This window comes from Oncorhynchus clarkii, chromosome 29, assembly GCF_045791955.1.
Source record: "Oncorhynchus clarkii lewisi isolate Uvic-CL-2024 chromosome 29, UVic_Ocla_1.0, whole genome shotgun sequence".
Taxonomy (NCBI): domain Eukaryota; kingdom Metazoa; phylum Chordata; class Actinopteri; order Salmoniformes; family Salmonidae; genus Oncorhynchus; species Oncorhynchus clarkii.
Genome location: NC_092175.1, coordinates 33,984,244 through 34,005,723, shown reverse-complemented (window position 1 = coordinate 34,005,723; position 21,480 = coordinate 33,984,244). Strand labels below are relative to the sequence as shown.

The window sequence follows — 21,480 nt, the reverse complement described above, 5'->3', positions numbered from 1 at the left end:
CTAGGCGACCTAAACTGGAACATGCTTAACACCCCAGCCATCCTACAATCTAAACTTGATGCCCTCAATCTCACACAAATTATCAATGAACCTACCAGGTACCTCCCCAAAGCCTTAAACACGGGCACCCTCATAGATATCATCCTAACCAACTTCCCCTCTAAATACACCTCTGCTGTCTTCAACCAAGATCTCAGCGATCACTGCCTCATTGCCTGCATCCGTAATGGGTCAGCGGTCAAACGACCTCCTCTCATCACTGTAAAACGCTCGCTGAAACACTTCAGCGAGCAGGCCTTTCTAATCGACCTGGCCGGGGTATCCTGGAAGGATATTGACCTCATCCCGTCAGTAGAGGATGCCTGGATATTTTTAAAAAATGCCTTCCTAACCATCTTAAATAAACATGCCCCATTCAAGAAATTTAGAACCAGGAACAGATATAGCCCTTGGTTCTCCCCAGACCTGACTGCCCTTAACCAACACAAAAACATCCTATGGCGTTCTGCATTAGCATCGAACAGCCCCCGTGATATGCAGCTGTTCAGGGAAGCTAGAAACCATTATACACAGGCAGTTAGAAAAGCCAAGGCTAGCTTTTTCAAGCAGAAATTTGCTTCTTGCAACACTAACCCAAAAAAAGTTCTGGGACACTGTAAAGTCCATGGAGAATAAGAACACCTCCTCCCAGCTGCCCACTGCACTGAAGATAGGAAACACTGTCACCACTGATAAATCCACCATAATTGAACATTTCAATAAGCATTTTTCTACTGCTGGCAATGCTTTCCACCTGGCTACTCCTACCCCTGTCAACAGCACTGCACCCCCAACAGCAACTCGCCCAAGCCTTCCCCATTTCTCCTTCTCCCAAATCCATTCAGCTGATGTTCTGAAAGAGCTGCAAAATCTGGACCCCTACAAATCAGCCGGGCTAGACAATCTGGACCCTTTCTTTCTAAAATTATCTGCCGAAATTGTTGCCACCCCTATTACTAGCCTGTTCAACCTCTCTTTCGTGTCGTCTGAGATTCCCAAAGATTGGAAAGCAGCTGCGGTCATCCCCCTCTTCAAAGGGGGGGACACTCTTGACCCAAACTGCTACAGACCTATATCTATCCTACCATGCCTTTCTAAGGTCTTCGAAAGCCAAGTCAACAAACAGATTACCGACCATTTCGAATCTCACCATACCTTCTCTGCTATGCAATCTGGTTTCAGAGCTGGTCATGGGTGCACCTCAGCCACGCTCAAGGTCCTAAACGATATCTTAACCGCCATCGATAAGAAACATTACTGTGCAGCCGTATTCATTGATCTGGCCAAGGCTTTCGACTCTGTCAATCACCACATCCTCATCGACAGACTCAACAGCCTTGGTTTCTCAAATGATTGCCTCGCCTGGTTCACCAACTACTTCTCTGATAGAGTTCAGTGTGTCAAATCGGAGGGTCTGTTGTCCGGACCTCTGGCAGTCTCTATGGGGGTGCCACAGGGTTCAATTCTTGGACCGACTCTCTTCTCTGTATACATCAATGAGGTCGCTCTTGCTGCTGGTGAGTCTCTGATCCACCTCTACGCAGACGACACCATTCTGTATACTTCCGGCCCTTCTTTGGACACTGTGTTAACAACCCTCCAGGCAAGCTTCAATGCCATACAACTCTCCTTCCGTGGCCTCCAATTGCTCTTAAATACAAGTAAAACTAAATGCATGCTCTTCAACCGATCGCTACCTGCACCTACCCGCCTGTCCAACATCACTACTCTGGACGGCTCTGACTTAGAATACGTGGACAACTACAAATACTTAGGTGTCTGGTTAGACTGTAAACTCTCCTTCCAGACCCATATCAAACATCTCCAATCCAAAGTTAAATCTAGAATTGGCTTCCTATTTCGCAACAAAGCATCCTTCACTCATGCTGCCAAACATACCCTTGTAAAACTGACCATCCTACCAATCCTCGACTTTGGCGATGTCATTTACAAAATAGCCTCCAATACTCTACTCAACAAATTGGATGCAGACTATCACAGTGCAATCCGTTTTGTCACCAAAGCCCCATATACTACCCACCATTGTGACCTGTACGCTCTCGTTGTCTGGCCCTCGCTTCATACTCGTCGCCAAACCCACTGGCTCCATGTCATCTACAAGACCCTGCTAGGTAAAGTCCCCCCTTATCTCAGCTCGCTGGTCACCATAGCATCTCCCACCTGTAGCACACGCTCCAGCAGCATCTCTCTAGTCACCACCAAAACCAATTATTTCTTTGGCCGCCTCTCTTTCCAGTTCTCTGCTGCCAATGACTGGAACGAACTACAAAAATCTCTGAAACTGGAAACACTTATCTCCCTCACTAGCTTTAAGCACCAACTGTCAGAGCAGCTCACAGATTACTGCACCTGTACATAGCCCACCTATAATTTAGCCCAAACAACTACCTCTTTCCCAACTGTATTTAATTTATTTATTTATTTTGCTCCTTTGCACCCCATTATTTTTATTTCTACTTTGCACATTCTTCCATTGCAAAACTACCATTCCAGTGTTTTACTTGCTATATTGTATTTACCTTGCCACCATGGCCTTTTTTGCCTTTACCTCCCTTCTCACCTCATTTGCTCACATTGTATATAGACTTGTTTATACTGTATTATTGACTGTATGTTTGTTTTACTCCATGTGTAACTCTGTGTCGTTGTATCTGTCGAACTGCTTTGCTTTATCTTGGCCAGGTCGCAATTGTAAATGAGAACTTGTTCTCAACTTGCCTACCTGGTTAAATAAAGGTAAAATAAATAAAATAAAATGAAGAACAAGGAACACACCAGGCAGGTCCGAGATACTGTTGTGAAGAAGTTTAAAGCCGGATTTGGATACAAAAAGATTTCCCAAGCTTTAAACATCCCAAGGAGCACTGTGCAAGCGATAATATTGAAATGGAAGGAGTATCAGACCACTGCAAATCTACCAAGACCTGGCCGTCCCTCTAAACTTTCAGCTCATACAAGGAGAAGACTGATCAGAGATGCAGCCAAGCGGCCCATGATCACTCTGGATGAACTGCAGAGATCTACAGCTGAGGTGGGAGACTCTGTCCATAGGACAACAATCAATCGTATATTGCACAAATCTGGCCTTTATGGAAGAGTGGCAAGAAGAAAGCCATTTCTTAAAGATATCCATAAAAAGTGTTGTTTAAAGTTTGCCACAAGCCACCTGGGAGACACACCAAACATGTGGAAGAAGGTGCTCTGGTCAGATGAAACCAAAATGGAACTTTTTGGCAACAATGAAAAACGTTTTGTTTGGCGTAAAAGCAACACAGCTCATCACCATGAACACACCATCCCCACTGTCAAACATGGTGGTGGCAGCATCATGGGTTGGGCCTGCTTTTCTTCAGCAGGGACAGGGAAGATGGTTAAAATTGATGGGAAGATGGATGGAGCCAAATACAGGACCATTCTGGAAGAAAACCTGATGGAGTCTGCAAAAGACCTGAGACTGGGACGGAGATTTGTCTTCCAACAAGACAATGATCCAAAACATAAAGCAAAATCTACAATGGAATGGTTCAAAAATAAACATATCCAGGTGTTAGAATGGCCAAGTCAAAGTCCAGACCTGAATCCAATCGAGAATCTGTGGAAAGAACTGAAAACTGCTGTTCACAAATGCTCTCCATCCAACCTCACTGAGCTCGAGCTGTTTTGCAAGGAGGAATGGGGAAAAATTTCAGTCTCTCGATGTGCAAAACTGATAGAGACATACCCCAAGCGACTTACAGCTGTAATCGCAGCAAAAGGTGGCGCTACAAAGTATTAACTTAAGGGGGCTGAATAATTTTGCACGCCCATTTTTTCAGTTTTTGATTTGTTAAAAAAGTTTGAAATATCCAAGAAATGTCGTTCCACTTCATGATTGTGTCCCACTTGTTGTTGATTCTTCACAAAAAAATACAGTTTTATATCTTTATGTTTGAAGCCTGAAATGTGGCAAAAGGTCGCAAAGTTCAAGGGGGCCGAATACTTTCGCAAGGCACTGTATATACACCGGAGATAATAAGCGACACCTGGAGGTGGTGGAGACAGTCACGAGGACAGGTTATCCAAATCAGGGTGTGACAAAATATGTAGTGGGGCGTTTCGAACGTCCCCAGTGGCTGCACTACAGGTGGAGATGGGGGATATGCCTTTGCAGATTAGGAGACAACAGCTGGCAATGAATTATTGGGTATACCTACAGGGACATCGGGTGTCTCATCCTGCCGAAAGTGATTTTACAGGCATGCTGGGATGATGAGTAAGGACAGGACGTACTGGGTCATTATTTGTAGTGCAGGAATGTGTGGTGGCAGTCAGGAAACGTATTACAGATCACCTGGCTGTATATGCGGCGGAGCTGATGGCCATACTGTTGGCCTTGTAGTGGGTGGAGGAAGTCAAGACAGACAGAGTAGTTATTTGCTCTGATTCATGTGCAGTGTTGATGAGTCTGCAGTCCTTTAGCTCACGTAGCAGACAAGACCTGCTTTGTGATGTACTACAAACCCATGGCAGGATTAGACAGATGGGTAAACAGATAAAGGGGAACGTGGGTTAGAGAGGAACGAGGCAGTTGATGTACTTTTTAAACAAGCACTTAGTAGTGGGGATGTTGTTGTAGTTTCAATGAGAAAGGCAGAGGCAATACGCCTGATTTGGACAGTGATGGTGCAGAGATGGCAGGAGCAGTGGAATAGAGATACTGAGAGCAGGCATTTATTTCAAGTACAGAGGAAAGTTGGGGAGGGCGGCAAGAAGGGACAAAAGAGAGGGGGCTATTTTTACAAGAAGGTGGGACAAGCTGGTTGAATAAGACTTTAAATGTGGTAGGAAAGCATCCAACAGGAAATTGTGGTTAATGTCAGGAAATAGAGACTGTGGAGCATGTATTGCTACAGTGTGGGCAGTATCAGAGGGGAAAAGATAGGCTGAGATCTAGTATGAGGGAGAAGAGGATACAATAAATTTGTTCAGAGTATATTGAATAGATATAGTCTCAAAAATGTTGTTTTTCTTTTTTAAGAGCAACTGGGCTGGCAGGTAGGATTTGGTTTGGGGGACTGAGTGGGCAGTGGTTTAAGACACTGTATCACAGTGCTAGAGGTGTCACTACTGACCTGGGTTCAATCCCGGGCTGTATCACAACCGGCCATGATCGGGAGTCCCGATCTGTGCACAATTGGCCCAGTGTTGACTGGCCAGGGCAGAATGTCATTGTAAATAAGAATTTGTTCTTAACTGATTTGCCTAGTTAAATAAAAAAGTGTTGATCAATGTCCTTAGTCCGACACTCCAGTACAGCAGGTGGCGGTAATGCACCATAACTTTGGATAAATCCCCCCACCGAAGAAGAAGACAGGCGGGCTTGGCATTGAAGGAACATAGGAAGTGCATTTGAGAGTGAGATTGCAATTTGACGTTCAGACGTGTCCACAAATAATCAGGTAGTGTAGCCTAATACAAACTTGATTTAACGGCAACAAAAATACACCATAATCACTGCTGGATGTTTCTTTGTAACCTGATTAAAGGCTTGCGTATTGTGAATAGTAGCAAGCGACAGAGGATTTACTCACTCAACGTTAGCTAGCCGGCTGACTAGCTAGCTAAGGTTAGCTGTTAGCCAGGGGTGTATTCATTACGGAAACCGTTTACTGTTTAAGAACCAAACCGAGAAAATGGAACGAAACATAGAGGGACCTAAACTCTCGTTTGCATTCACAAAACGTTTTGTTAATAGACGAAACTTTTGCAACAGAATCGGCGTAATGATTACACCCCAATACATAGCGGTAACTGGATAACTAGCTACCGGCTGCTACCATGTTCCACTATTACTATAACGTTATATAAGTTAAAAAAAGTGTATGCTTTCGAATGAACACCGGCGTTACGAATTTTCTTTTCGCGGCAATCTATATGGCAAAATCTGGAGTTTATCCTAGCTAGCTAGTACCTTAATGTTTTATTGAACCAACCCATTCGCTCCCACTGGCTAACCTAGCTAGATGGCTAGTAGCCAGCAGATCCGACCCGCTTTATTACAGTTGCACTAGGGTCAGAGAGACTTTATATTTAGGTTGAAGGCCACAGCATGCTCCCCATCCGAAACAGTTTGTGCATACATTATGCTTACATTTTGTGACTCGTGGACCTTTTGTAGGCCAAAATAAAAAAGTATTTATACACTGAACAAAAAAATATAAATGTAACAGGCAACAATTGCAAAGATTTTACTGAGTTACAGTTCATAAAGAAATAATTCAATTTAAATACATTTATTAGGCCCTAATCTATGGATTTCAAATAACTGGAAATACAGATATGCATATTTTGGTCACAGATACCTTTAAATTTAAAAAAAAAAAAAACAGTATCTGGTGTATCTGTATCTGGACCACCATTTATTTGCCTGATGCAGCGCGATACATCTCCTTCGCATAGAGTTGATCAGGCTGTTGATTGTGGCCCACACAAAGCCATACATGTGGTCTGCGGTTGTGAGGCCAGTTGGAAATACTGCCAAATTCTCAAAAATGATGTTGGAGGTGGCTTATGGTAGAGAAATGAACATTCAATTCTCTAGCAACAGCTCTGGTGGACATTCCTGCAGTCAGCATGCCAATTGCACGCTCCCTCAACTTTAGTAATCTGTGGCATTGTGTTGTTTTAGTGTTTTATTGTCCCCAGCACAAGGTGCACCTGTGTAATGATCATGCTGTTTAATCAGCTTCTTGATATGCCACAACTATCAGGTGGATGGATTATCTTGGCAAAAGAGAAATGCTCACTAACAGGGATGTGCACAACATTTGAGAGAAATAAGCTTTTTGTTTGTATTGACCATTTCTGGGATATTTTATTTCAGCTCATGAAACATGGGACCAACACTTTAATGTTTATATTTTTGTTCAGTGTATATAAACTCGGGAAGAAAAAGAAATGTCCTCTCACTGTCAACTGCTTTTTTTTCCAGCAAACTTAACGTGTAAATATTTGTATGAACATGACAAGATACAACAACTGAGCAAGTGCCACAGACATGTGACTAACAGAAATTGAATAATATGTCCCTGAACAAAGGGGGGGGCAAAATCAAAAGTAACAGTCAGTATCTGGTGTGGCCACCAGCTGCATTAAAGTACTGCAGTGCATCTCCTCATGGAATGCACCAGATTTGCCAGTTCTTGCTGTAAGATGTTACACCACTCTTCCACCAAGGCACCTGCAAGTTCCTGGACATTTCTGTGAGGAATGGCCCTAGACCTCACCCTCCGATCCAACAGGTCCCAGGCGTGCTCAATGGGATTGAGATCCGGGTTCTTCGCTGGCCATGGCAGAACACTGACATTCCAGTCTGGCAGGAAATCACGCGTAGAACGAGCAGTATGCCTGGTGGCATTGTCATGCTGGAGGGTCATGTCAGGATGAGCCTGCAGGAAGGGTACCACATGAGGGAGGAGGATGTCTTCCCTGTAACGCACAGCGTTGAGATTGCCTGCAATGTCAACAAGCTCAGTCCGATGATGCTGTGACACACCGCCCTAGACCATGACAAACCCTCCACCTCGATCCCGCTCCAGAGTACAGGCCTCGGTGTAACGCTCATTCCTTCGATGATAATCGCGAATTCGACAAAACCACAACTCGTCAGTGAAGAGCACTTTTTGCCAGTCCTGTCTGGTCAGGCGACGGTGGGTTTGTACCCATAGGTGACGTTTGTTGCAGGTGATGTCTGGTGAGGACCTGCCTTTACAACAGGCCTACAAGTCCTCAGTCCAGCCTCTCTCAGCCTATTGCAGACAGTCTGAGCACTGATGGAGGGATTGTGCGTTCCTGGTGTAACTAGGGCAGTTGTTGTTGCCATCCTGTACATGTCCCGCAGATGTGATGTTCGGGTGTACCGATCCTGTGCAGGTGTTGTTACACGTGGTCTGCCACTGCGAGGACATTCAGCTGTCCGTCCTGTCTCCCTGTAGTGCGGTCTTAGGCGTCTCACAGTACGGACATTGCAATTTATTGCCCTGGCCACATCTGCAGTCCTCATGCTTCCTTGCAGCATGCCTAAGGCACATTCATGCAGATGAGCAGGGACCCTGGGCATCTTTCTTTTGGTGTTTTTCAGAGTCAGTAGAAAGGCCTCTTTAGTGTCCTACGTTTTTATAACTGTGACCATAATTGCCTACAGCTTACACTGTTAGTGTCTTTAATGACCATTCCACAGGTGCATGTTCATAAATTGTTTGGTTCATTGAACAAGCATGGGAAACGGGATCTAAACCCTTTACAATGAAGATCTGTGAAGTTATTTGGATTTTTACAAATTATCTTTGAAAGACAGGGTCCTGAAAAAGGGACGTTTCTTTTTTTACTGTGTGTGTGTGTGTATATAATATATATATATATATATATATATATATATGTTATTATTATTTTTGGGAACTCAGTCTGGGTCTCAATTTTTGAGAGTTAAAATAATAGAATACACAGGGTGCAATTTAGAAATGTGGTTGTGCATCAGCAGTTACCCAATACCATTGTCAGCAAAAAAAATGGATTGCTAAGTTAGTCTAGGGGCCAGCTATCTAAACTTGTAGTAAGCATGGTTGAATTATAGACCTGAGTGGGGCCCATTGATAATCCGTTATATTTAAAACGGCGAACATTTTCGTCAACCCTTTTGCAAAATGTGTAGAATTGCCGGAAATTAGCTGAAAAACTGCACATTTTTCTCTACCCCCCGTGGAAAAATGAGTAGAATTGCATGAAATCCGTTAGAAAAATTCTAAATCTTCTCTCCGCCCCATTGCAAAATGTGTACAATTGCAGGAAATTAACTTTAAAACATTTTTTAAAATCTTTGCTGTCACGAGGGGAGCTTTCAAAATGTTTTTCTCGGAAGGTGGGGGTTCCATTTGTTTGTGGCGCCCACCTCCATCAAAGTTACTCATCCCCGATCCAAACCGCTGTGAAATATATTTTCCATAACCAAAAATATTGTATTTTCAGCTGTGTGAAGCTTGTGTACAAAACTGAAAGTAAAAGCTAAACTTAAAAACAGGAAGCATAGAAATAGCCCCCATAGAACAGATCTACCACTTTTTAGACTTGCTTTCAATGAGAATGACAGATTTATAACTCACTTTTGAATTTGGTCAGGTCACCCAAAAAGTTACATATTGCAGATTTATGGGTGTGTCTACACTTGACACTTACATATGACTTCCACAATTAGAATCGAAGATCGGGTCTAGACGCATTGTGGTTGGATCAGAGTGGCAGGTAGCCTAGTGGTTAGAGCGTTGGGCCAGAAACCGAAATGTTGCTGGATCGAATCCCCGAGCTGACAAGGTAAAAATCTATCGTTCTGCCCCTGAACAAGGCAAGAATTTGTTCTTAACTGACTTGCCTAGTTAAATGTAAAAAGAAATATAACATTTTTACAAAATTGTTCAGATCTGGTTGACAACTTCAGGTAGTGGTCAGGGACATATTGTGTCCAGCTTTCTCCTCAATCTGGACGCAATCAGGCTATCAAAAGCACATACAGTGGGCGACGTCAGCAGTGCTCTGCACACAAGTCTCCATAAAACGTGGTTTTGGGAGCAAGAGGCACCTTTTTTCATTAAATGTTGGATGAAATACGTTCCTAGTGTGTGAGGAACGTGTTTTCTGGCTTCATAAAAGAAATTATATCAAAAATATATATTTTTGTTTGGCTAGTGTTATGCTAACCTGTTAGCTGGATAAAGTAGTTGCCATCAAGTTGTGTTATCAGATTTAGCATGTTCCACCATTTGCAGAATGCATACAGGCATTGGAATAGGTATCAGGTCACAATGTGGACATGGTGCACATTTAAATGTAGCTGACGCATGATGTTCGGAATTTCATGATCACAACTCACATGATTAGAATCAAAAGCTGCATGATCTGTCAAGTGTAGACATGGCCTGAGTTAACGCGGAGCCGGTGGGAGATATGGTTCGGAAAATGTACCTCAGTCCAGGGATGAGAAATGCATTGTACTCCTAATTGTCCCATTTTTCCCAACTGTTACACCGAGAATATTTAAAGATCGCTAGTCTTTCCGTAAAACTGTCCTTTTCGTCCTCCTGCTAAGTAGCAGAAGCCACAGCAGCCATGGAATGGCAATGTCAGCCAATCTGCTCCTTCGTTGTTAAACGTGATGTAGCTGTCTAGCTAGTATTGATTGCTTTATCATGCAATGTATTTAGTTAAAGTTACAGCTAGGAAGGATTCTCAGAACTTCTCACCTGATGACTTGAGACATAATGTTAGTGTGGAAATGTAACCATACATGTAGAAACATTTCTTGCAGCTAATAATATGCATTTCGTTTACATCTACAGATTCTCAACAGTGAGTGTTGTGTTAAAGAGGCAGCTGCAAGCGTCCAGATTGTTGTTCACCATGGTGGACTCTCAGTACTTCCTCCCCAATGACATTGGGATCTCTGCGCTGGACTGTACTGAAGCCTTTCGCCTGCTGTCCCCTAGAGAAAAGCTCTATGCGCACTACCTCTCCCGGTCTGCCTGGTACGGAGGACTGGCTGTGCTGCTGCAGACCTCGCCTGAGTCTGCCTCCATCTTCGTTCTCTTACAGAGGCTGTTCCGCAAGCAGCCAGCAGCACAGCTGGAGAGCATGGCCACTGCAGCTGGACTTAGTCCTGAAGAGTACCAGGTCAAGTAATGCACCTGCCTATAGAGCCTTGAGAGAAAAACTGAGTCAAACAATGTTTTCACCATAGAATTCGAATTTGTGTATACACACACACACACACACACACACACACACACACACACACACACACACACACACACACACACACACACACAGTGATGGTAGAGGCTTAGAGTTCCATTAGAATATAGGCTTTAGAGTACAAACTACACCGTGTGTTGAATATGTCACACATCCACTCCACCTGCTCATACTCCCAGCCACTCAGCCTGTTGTAATAAACATGTCTTCTGTAACTCCGCCTGACTAGACAATAATAGCTCTATTTTTCTTCCGTATTTACAGGCCTTTCTTGTTTATGCTGCTGGTCTCTATGCCAACATGGGAAACTACAAGTCATTTGGAGACACCAAGTTCATTCCCAACCTCCCCAAGGTAGATCATCCTCGCTTTTATAACTGAATGTATTATAAAAAAGCCTTGACATAATCAGTGGCCTTTAATAACCACTAATTGCGGAATAGGAGAAGCTGAAGGCCCTTGTGTGGCAGAGCCAGGCTTTCCAGGACAGCCCCAGTGAGATGGAGGCCCTGTGGGACAGCTGCTCCACCCTCCTCTTCTCCCTGGAGGACCAACAGAAACAGCTGGGCTTGGGGGACAAAGTGAGAGACTTCATGATGCCAAGCTCTTATCTCACTCATGCCTTATGTGGTGATGGGTTCTCTTATTGGCAGCTTTAGTTGTTTGAATAAATCCTGTATACTGTAGCCTAGGTGTTGATAATGATGTTACTTAATTTCTTGTTCTCAGGGAGTCACCACATACTTCTCAGGGAACTGTTGCTTGGAGGATGCAGAGTTGGCCCAGAAATTCCTGGATTCAAAGGTATGTATTCATGTCTGTGTTATTAGTATTTTAGGATTAAGGCGGCAGGTAGCCTAGCGGTTAAGAACGTTGGGCGTAACAGAAAGGTTGCTGGTTCGAATCCCCAAGCCAAATTGGTGAATAATAATCTGTTGATGTGCCCTTGAGCAAGGCACTTCACCCTAATTGCTCCTGTAAGTCACTCTGGATGAGAGCGTCTGCTAAATGACTAAAATGTACATTTATATAAGTGTCTCCCTTACAGAACCTGAGTGCCTACAACACACGACTGTTCAAGAACAAATCAGAAGAAGGGAAAGCCAGCTATGAGGTGCGCCTGGCGTCAGCTGTGCAGAAGGGTGAGAGTGCCATGTCCTTTTTAAAAAGCTATGCTAATTGAGGAAACACTAGTTATTTTTCTGTCAATGTCAGTAATGTATTCTCTTTATTACATCCCCTGTATCTGTCTTTGCTGTAGACTGTGCAGTGGATGGGGAGGGAGAAAGCAGGTGTGGCAGATATGACTTTGAGGACTGCGTCTTCATGGTGTCCAGGGGAGACTATGCTTACCTTATGAAGAAAGTGAGTGAAAATCTGGAGAAAGCAAAGGTGAGTTCAAAGGCAATATTCTAATTCAAATGTACAGTGCATTCGGAAACTATTCAGACCCCTTGAATTTTTCAACATTTTGTTACGTTACAGCCTTATTCAACATTGGATCAAATTGTTTTTTCCCCCTCAATCTACACACTACCCAATAATGACAAAGCAAAAACAGGTTTTTAGACATTCTTGCAAATAAAATAAATGTATACAAGTATTCAGACCCTTTACTCAGTACTTTGTGAAGCACCTTTGGCAGCGATTTACAGCCTCAAGTCTTCTTGGGTATGACGCTACAAGCATGGCACACCTGTATTTGGGGAGTTTCTCCCATTCTTCTCTGCAGATCCTCTCAAGCTCTGTCAGGTTGGATGTGGAGCGTCGCGGTTTCATCAGACCAGAGCTTCTTGTTTCTCATGGTCTGAGTGTCCTTTAGGTGCCTTTTGGCAAACTCCAAGCAGACTATCATGTGCCTTTTACTGAGGAGTGGCTTCTGTCTGGCCACTCTATCATAAAGGCCTGATTAGTGCAGTGCTGCAGAGATGCTTGTCCTTCTGGAATGTTCCCCCATCTCCACAGATGAACTCTATAGCTCTGTCGAAGTGACCATCAGGTTCTTGGTCACCTCCCCTCCCTGGCCGGGCGGCCAGCTCAAGGAGAAGTCTTGGTGGTTCCAAACTTCTTCCATTTTTAAGAATGATAGAGGCCGCTATTCTTGGGTACCTTCAATTAGAGGTCGACCGATTATGATTTTTCAACGCTGATACCGATTATTGGAGGACAAAAAAAAGCCGATACCGATTATTGGAGGACAAAATAAAAAGCAGATACCGATTAATCGGCCGATTTAAATGTAAAAAAAATGTTTGTAATAATGACAATTGCAACAATACTGAATGAACAATGAACACTTTTATTTTAACTTAATATAATACATATTATGAGCTTTTGAATGGGTGTTCTTAAGGTTGGTGGTATTTTTTGATTTAGCCGTTGCTGACCCCATGCTTACATCTTTATCACAAATAAGACTCCTTGCTTTCCCTGGTGCCAATTCCATGTAATAGTCCCACACTGGTTCTCTGCTTTTCTCTGCCATCTGTAAAACACACACAGCTCTGAAATGATACTGAAGAGTCTGCTTATGAGACAAATATTCTCAACTGTTTGAATAAAAATAGAGTTTAAGTTACATGTGATGAATGTTGAAAACAAAAACTGTCATTTCTATATGCAGGAAATCCTATTTTAACAATGGGCATGGTGAGAATTGACTACCAAAGTGCGAGTCATAATTCCCATGACACCTTCTAGCAAAACCAGAAAAGCGGTTCCTTCATTCATTTATTCCATAGGATATTTTTAGATTCACTTAAAATAAGGTCTGTGTTTCGTGTAGGCTTACACCACCTTGCCAATTTTATAACTGTGTAAATATCCATAGGAAAAGGTAACTGATCAATATTGGCTAAATATAAGCGAAGATAATTTTTTTTGTAGAGTGGATTTATGAAAATATTTTGACAAACGTCACCTTATCCCAGTGAGATTTACACGGGTCTCAGAATGCCGAGGTGATTTAAGCACAAAACACAGACCTTATCTGAAGTAGATCAAGACATTCTCTATGGAAGACATGAACGGTAAAATAACGAAGGAAGCCCTTTCAAGTTCAGCCGCAAGTTATTACAGGATTTATAACGCTCTATCTCTCTCTAAACCATATACCTTTGACTATTATGAGCCTGCTGCTGCCTACCACCCCTCAGTCAGACTGCTCTATCAAATATCAAATCATAGACTTCACTATAATAAACACACAGAAATACGAGCCTTAGGTCGAATCCGGAAACCATCACCTCGAAAACAAAACGTTTATTCCGTTCTGTATTTTATCTAACGGGTGGCATCCATGAGTCTAAATATTCCTGTTACATTGCACAACCTTCAATGTTATGTCATAATTACGGAAAATTCTAGCAAATTAGTTTGCAAAGAGCCAGGCGGCCCAAAATGTTGCATATACCCTGACTCTGCGTGCAATGAACGCAAGAGAAGTGACACAATTTCACCTGGTTAATATTGCCTGCTAACCTGGATTTCTTTTAGCTAAATATGCAGGTTTAAAAATATATACTTGTGTATTGATTTTAAGAAAGGCATTGATGTTTATGGTTAAGTACACATTGGAGCAACGACAGTCGTTGATTGTTTTTTTATAAGATAAGTTTAATGCTAGTTTACAACTTACCTTGGCTTACTGCATTCGCGTAACAGGCAGGCTCCTCGTGAGGCAGGTGGTTAGAGCGTTGGACTAGTTAACTGTAAGGTTGCAAGATTGGATCCCCCGAGCTGACAAGGTAAAAATCTGTCGTTCTGCCCCTGAACGAGGCAGTTAACCCATTGTTCCTAGGCCGTCATTGAAAATAAGAATGTGTTCTTAACTGACTTGCCTAGTTAAATAAAGATTAAATAAAGGTGTAAAAAATAAATAAAATCGGAGCCCAAAAATACAGATTTACGATTGTTATGAAAACTTGAAATCGGCCCCAATTAATCGGCCATTGCGATTAATCGGTCGACCTCTACCTTCAATGCTGCAGACATTTTTTTGTTACCCTTCTTCAGATCTGTGCCTCGACACAGTCCTGTCTCAGAGCTCTACGGACAATTCCTTTGAACTCATGGCTTGGTTTTTGCTCTGACATGCACTGTTAACTGTGGGACCTTTTTTATGTAGACAGGTGTGTGCCTTTCCAAATCATGTCCAATCAATAACATTTACCACAGGTAGACTCCAATCAAGTTGTAGAAACATCTCAAGGATGATCAATGGAAACAGGATGCACCTGAGTTCAATTTCGAGTCTCATAACAAGGGGTCTGAATACTTATGTAAATAAGGTAATTCTGTTTTTAATACATTTGCAAAAGTTTCTAAAAACCTATTCTCGCTTTGTTATTATGGGTATTGTGTGTAGATTGATGGAAAAAAATATCAAGAAAAAAATATCTATTTTAGAATAAGGTTGTAATGTAACAAAAATGTAGACAAAGTCAAAGGGTCTGAATACTTTCTGAATGCACTGTTTTTTTTTGTCCCTTTATCAATTAAAAAGTGTTTCAAAACTACTAGTGCATCTTAGAAATGTGTGTTTGGTCTCGTGTCAACGTCTTGTCCTTGATGACAGGACCATGCTGCCAATGAGAACCAGAAGCGAATGCTGGAGGAATATGCACAGAGTTTCACCTTTGGGTCCATAGAGGCGCACAAGGAGGGCTCTCGTTTCTGGATCAAAGACAAGGGACCCATCGTTGAGAGGTGAGAGAGCACTGCCCTCCACGTTTGGCCTTCCACTCAGGATGAAATAGAAGTAGCAATTCCTTAATTTTCTGTTCTTCTTTTTCCCCTTTCTCTCCTAGTTATATTGGCTTTATCGAGAGCTACAGGGATCCCTTTGGTTCCAGGGGAGAGTTTGAAGGTACAAATGAAGAGGCAAAGCATGTGTTATCAATATCACCCCTTTTATCACAACATGTTTTGGAAGACTCCTTGGTGATCTTATTGGAGTTTGTCTTTGCTTCCCTCAGGCTTTGTGGCTGTGGTGAACAAGGCCATGAGTGAACGCTTTGCTAAGCTGGTGAGCTCAGCCGAGGTGCTGCTGCCAGAGCTGCCATGGCCAAAAGACTTTGAGAAGGACCGCTTCCTCCTGCCTGACTTCACCTCCCTGGACGTACTGACGTTCGCTGGCAGTGGCATTCCAGCTGGCATTAACATTCCCAACTGTGAGTGCCACTTCCAACGGACTCTTTATCTCTTTAATATTGACATGACTGATCCACAGTTTCTTATGGTCTTGGAAGGATCTCTTACTCATCAAATCAAATTTATTTATATAGCCCTTCTTACATCAGCTGATATCTCAAAGTGCTGTACAGAAACCCAGCCTAAAACCCCAAACAGCAAGCAATGCAGGTGTAGAAGCACGGTGGCTAGGAAAAACTCCCTAGAAAGACCAAAACCTAGGAAGAAACCTAGAGAGGAACCAGGCTATGAGGGGTGGCCAGTCCTCTTCTGGCTGTGCTGGGTGGAGATTATAACAGAACATGGCCAAGATGTTCAAATGTTCATAAATGACCATCATGGTCAAATAATAATAATCACAGTAGTTGTCGAGGGTGCAGTAAGTCAGCACCCCAGGAGTAAATGTCAGTTGGCTTTTCATAGCCAATCATTAAGAGTATCTCTACCGCTCCTGCTGTCTCTAGAGAGTTGAAAACGGCAGGTCTGGGACAGGTAGCACGACTTCAGCTAAACGTTAACTCTGTGTGTCTGATCTGTGTCCAGATGATGACATCAGACAGTCGGAGGGCTTTAAGAATGTCTCCTTGGGCAATGTGCTTGCTGTGGCCTACGCTACCCAGAAGGACAAGCTCACATTCCTGGATGAGAAAGACAAGGTAAATGACAAGCTCACTATGACCAAAACTGAAAGCAATTGTCTTGGAATGGTTCTGGACTATCTGACATGAAAAAAAGCTAGATACATTTATGGAAAAACATTAAATAAATGTTAAAATCCAGGTCATGTGGCATTATTGCACAAAACACAGGGCCCTATCAAAGATACAATTTATGTCTCAGTCTGATCTTTTTCAGTTCCTTCAATGGTCGCTCTCTGTCTTTCAGGATATGTACATTAAGTGGAAGGGGCCCTCCTTCGAGGTGCAGGTTGGCCTCCATGAGCTGCTGGGCCATGGCAGTGGGAAGCTCTTTGTCCAGGTGAGCGAGAGCGAGTCCTCTCCATCCATGCTCATGTCATGCATGGTCAGTCTTTGCATCCATAGCCTAGTCTATGCATTTGAGTGCTTGCATTTCTCCAGCTCACCCCCCCCAAGCTGTTTACCATAACAGTGGCCAGATGACCGCTTTGCTATTGATTGAACTGCACATTGCTCCTTTAATATGTAAATGTATCGTTTTCAGTTACAGCCATTGTGAATGATTAAGTGTATCATTATGTGCTGTCACGTGTACAGGATGAGAAGGGGACTTTCAACTTCGAACAGGATAATGTTCGAAATCCTGAGACTGGAGAACAGGTGAGTTTATACATCGGTCGTTTGGTATCATAAGTTTTCTTAATTCTTTGCTTTGGACTGATTCTGAGACAGCATCATTTATTGTCGGGGTAAAGCACATGACCAGAAAAATGTGGACACCTGCTCGTCAAACATCTCATTCCAGTATCATGGGCATTAATATGGAGTTGCCCCCCCCCATGTGAGCCATGACCAGCCCCCCCTTGCTACTATAACAGCCTCCACTCTTCTGGGAAGGTTTCCACTAGATGTTGGAACATTGCTACGGGGACTTGCTCCCATTCAGCCACAAGAGCTTTAGTGAGGTCGGGCACTCATGTTGGACGATTAGGCCTGGCTCGCATTCGGCGTTCCAATTCATCCCGAAGGTGTTCGATGGGGTTGAGGTCAGGGCTCTGTGCAGGCCAGTCAAGGTCTTCCACATCGATCGCGACTAACCATTTCTGTATGGACCTCACTTTGTGCACAGGGGCATTGTCTTGCTGAAACAGGAAAGGGCCTTCCCTCAACTGTTGCCACAAAGTTGGAAGCACAGAATCGTCTAGAATATAATTGAATGCTGTAGCATTGATTTTCCTTCACTGGATCTAAGGGGCCTAGCCCAAACCATAAAAAACAGCCCCAGACCATTATCCCTCCTCCACCAAACTTTACAGTTGGCACTATGCATTTGGGCAGGTAGCATTCTCCTGGCCTCCGCCAAACCCAGATTCATCCATCAGACTGCCAGATGGTGAAGCATGGTTCATCACTCCAGAGAATGCGTTTCCACTGCTCCAGAGTCCAATTCCGGCGAGCTTTACACCATTCCACCCAACGCTTGGCATTGCGCATAGTGATCTTAGGCTTGTGTGCAGCTGCTTGGCCATGGAAACCCATTTCATGAAGCTCCCCATGCTTCTTCCAGGGGCAGTTTGGAACTCGGTACTGAGTGTTGCAACTGAGGACAGACGCTTTTATGCGCTTCAGCACTCGGCGGTCCCATTATGTGAGCTTGTGTCGCCTACCACTTCGTGGCTGAGCCGTTATTGCTCGTAGACGTTTCCACTTCACAATAACAGCACTTACGGTTGACCGGGCAGCTCTAGCAGGGCAGAAATTTAACAAACGTACTTGTTGGAAGGGTGGCATCCTATCACGGTGCTACGTTGAGTTCTTCCGTAAGGCAATTCTACTACCAATGTTTGTCTATGGAGATTGCATGGCTGTCTGCTCGATTTTATACACCTGTCAGCAAATAGCCGAATCCACTCATTTGAAGGGACGTCCACATACTTTTGTATATATAGTGTATCTATGATCTTGATTTAAGTCTTGAAATTTCTGGTTTAAGTATTGTCTAAAGTATGGTTTATGTGCTTCAGATCACCACCTGGTACAAAGGCAATGAAACATGGGACAGCAAATTTTCCACTATTTCTTGCTCCTATGAAGAGTGCAGGGCCGAGTGTGTGGGGCTTTACCTCTGCCTCAACAAACACGTGCTCAGGTATCTTTACGCAAGTGCACACACACATACTCTGTTACTCACTAAAGCTACATAAATATATAAACAGTGATCTTATATGGGTCAGGATGCTCTAACGTGGATGATGTCCCTGTGGGTTTGCAGTATCTTTGGCCATGAGGACGAGGATGCAAAGGAGGTGGTGTACATCAACTGGCTCAACATGGTGCGAGCTGGCCTACTGGGCCTGGAGTTCTTTACCCCTGAGAGCAAGAGCTGGAGACAGGTCAGCGGAGTTCAGTCCTTTGTATAGTACAGCCTATCATGCTGTCTTTCTTACTCTAAAGCTCTTTTGAATTGCTTTCCCACTGACTGAGCGCTAGTCCCGTGAGCCAGCATGATCTCACGTGCTTACATGAATGGTTCGCTGCAGTGTTAATCAGTCTGGTAGTATGAGGCTATATGTGACCCCTTGTATCTGTTTGACTGAACCTCCTGTTGTCTCTGTCTCAGGCCCACATGCAGGCTCGCTTTGTGATCCTACGGGTGCTCCTGGAGGCTGGCGAGGGGCTGGTGACCCTGAAGGAGAGCACAGGAAAGGATGGGTGCCCAGATGCCCTCATAACGCTGGACCGCAGCAAGGTCCACACTGTGGGCAAAGCTGCCATCGAGAGGTTCCTATGCAAACTACAGGTACAGTCGTAGAAGCCTAGAAAATGTCTTGGTCATGGCTGGGATTACAGGGGTAAATTACCCAGCATCAATATTCAATTTAAAAATCTAATCAAGTCTCCTATTTGACCAATTATAATCCATGTCCCTGTAGGTTATCAAGTCCACAGCTGATGTGGAGGGAGGCAGAGCTCTGTATGAGGGCTACTCAGCTGTGTCAGACACTGGTTCTCACAACTTCCTGCGCCTGCGGGAGACTGTTCTCCTGCGCAAAGAGGCTCGCAAGATGTTTGTTCAGGCCAACACAAGGGTCAAAGGTCAGTCTTTTTCCCCCTGTCCTAAAGCCAAGACACACGTCTACATTTTAAATGGCCCATCATATCATATCCTACTAAGTGGTCTACTTTCTTGATAATAAGACTTTTTTATCACCCAGCCTAAACCATTCTACTGGCACATACGCCATTGTTGTTCTAAGACTTGATGTATTGTGTGATGCAGGTGAAAGTGTGGAGCTGGTGGAATACGAGGGTAGTGCAGCCGGACTGATCCGCTCCTTCACAGAACGGTTTGCAGATGACACCGAGGAGGTGGAGGCCCACCTGCTAGAGCTGAACAAGAGGGATGCCCCCTGCTGGTGCTGAGTGAACAGTGCAGATACAGTCAAAGCACTGCTAAGACCCAGACATGCTACTGCCCTGCCCATGCCTGCTTCTGACTGAAACATCCCTGGTCTGTGTGGACTTGTCATAAAAAATGATATTTCACTGTCAAATGCCTAAATCAGTCAAGGGTAGAATGCACATGTGGTTATGGCTGTAATTGGGAGACATTCAACCCCGAGGCACAGTTTCAAACTACGTTAAGTCCCTATCATTATACAGTTATTTCCCCCTTCCAATATCAGGAAGGATAGGAACAGTGTAAACAATCTGGTGTTGAAAGGACCTAGTGGTAGGAGCTTGAAGTCAGTTTGAAACAAGGCCAGAGTATTAAAAAAAGCTAAGTGACTCAAGGGGACTATACACGGTTCACCATCAACTGTGTCAATCAAATCCCAACCACAGTCTTATTAAGCTTTTTTTGACACATTTCAAATGCTCTTTGTCTTGACAATGTTCTTTTTATAGAACTCCTTCCAAATAATATTAATCATATGATAAGCTTTTTGTCCCTTGTGTCCAGGGCACTTGAAGCCACCACTGTGACATGGTCAAAGGCAAAGCATTGTCAAAGGGTCCACAGTACTATAAATCTCTCTCTTGGTTAGGTTGTTGAGAAACAACCTATACAAAAATACATTTGATTAAAACAATAAGACCGATGTCTGTTTTTTGTTATGAAAAATATCTCAGATAACTTGTGTAATCAGCTGCATACTAAACTGGTACACATTGGAATATAATTTACACAGACCTTTGTATTTATTTTTCATTGCAAGGTAATCTCAGACCTGCCAACATGCACGCATTTTGCGTACCAACTACGCCATTTTCTGTCCATGTACGAGGTCCGAATTGAAAGTACGTAGAAATGAATAGGGCCTGATTTTTGTTACATTTTAATAACAAATAAATCCACTGAGTAAATCTAACATCCCGATTCTCGAGCTGCAACACAGACATATACGGAGTTTGTGTCAACGGACAAGGAGATGAATACATCATTATTCGACGTAGCTATCCCGTGTCTGCCCTTTCTGTTTGTTGAAATGCTGAGTTTGCCGACTGTCAGTTTTACTTCAACATGGACAAATCCCTTTTCGACTCCGTGTGTTGTGGAAAGGTAAACACAAATTGTTTCAAGCTAACGTTGGCGGACATTCAGTGGGCTCTAACGTGCCAGCAGTTCACTCGCATTTGTTAGTGAATAGAAATGCAAATAGGAAAAATAACTGGTCGCATTTGTTCGAGTGTGATATACATTTAATTCTGCATCCCATTTTCCACGTAACATTACGAGGTTCACGCAACCTGAGACTAACTAATTATGATCTACGTCACAAAAAGCATTACAAAAGTATAATCACAAATA

The 21,480-nt window shown here is 43.4% G+C and overlaps 1 protein-coding gene across 1 annotated transcript; it reads left to right on the top strand.

Moving 5' to 3' along the window:
• Positions 1 to 5,411: 5,411 nt before the first annotated feature.
• LOC139388706 (dipeptidyl-peptidase 3) lies at positions 5,412 to 20,764 on the top strand. Its single transcript, XM_071135557.1, has 18 exons — positions 5,412 to 5,498; positions 10,428 to 10,758; positions 11,104 to 11,193; positions 11,283 to 11,420; positions 11,569 to 11,643; positions 11,888 to 11,981; positions 12,101 to 12,231; positions 15,416 to 15,546; positions 15,648 to 15,706; positions 15,816 to 16,010; positions 16,573 to 16,685; positions 16,915 to 17,007; positions 17,265 to 17,327; positions 18,692 to 18,816; positions 18,940 to 19,060; positions 19,288 to 19,467; positions 19,601 to 19,763; positions 19,948 to 20,764. Exons 2-18 carry the CDS (start codon positions 10,489 to 10,491, stop codon positions 20,088 to 20,090), a joined length of 2,184 nt encoding a protein of 727 aa, XP_070991658.1. The 5' UTR covers positions 5,412 to 5,498; positions 10,428 to 10,488; the 3' UTR covers positions 20,091 to 20,764.
• Positions 20,765 to 21,480: the final 716 nt, after the last annotated feature.

Coding starts and splice junctions, on each gene's coding strand:
- LOC139388706 (XM_071135557.1), top strand. CDS start 10,489: ATGGTGGACTCTCAGTACTTCCTCCCCAATGACATTGGGATCTCTGCG. Junction 15,547..15,647: donor AAGGGACCCATCGTTGAGAG/GTGAGAGAGCAC, acceptor TTTCTCTCCTAG/TTATATTGGCTTTATCGAGA. Junction 17,008..17,264: donor GTGGGAAGCTCTTTGTCCAG/GTGAGCGAGAGC, acceptor TCACGTGTACAG/GATGAGAAGGGGACTTTCAA.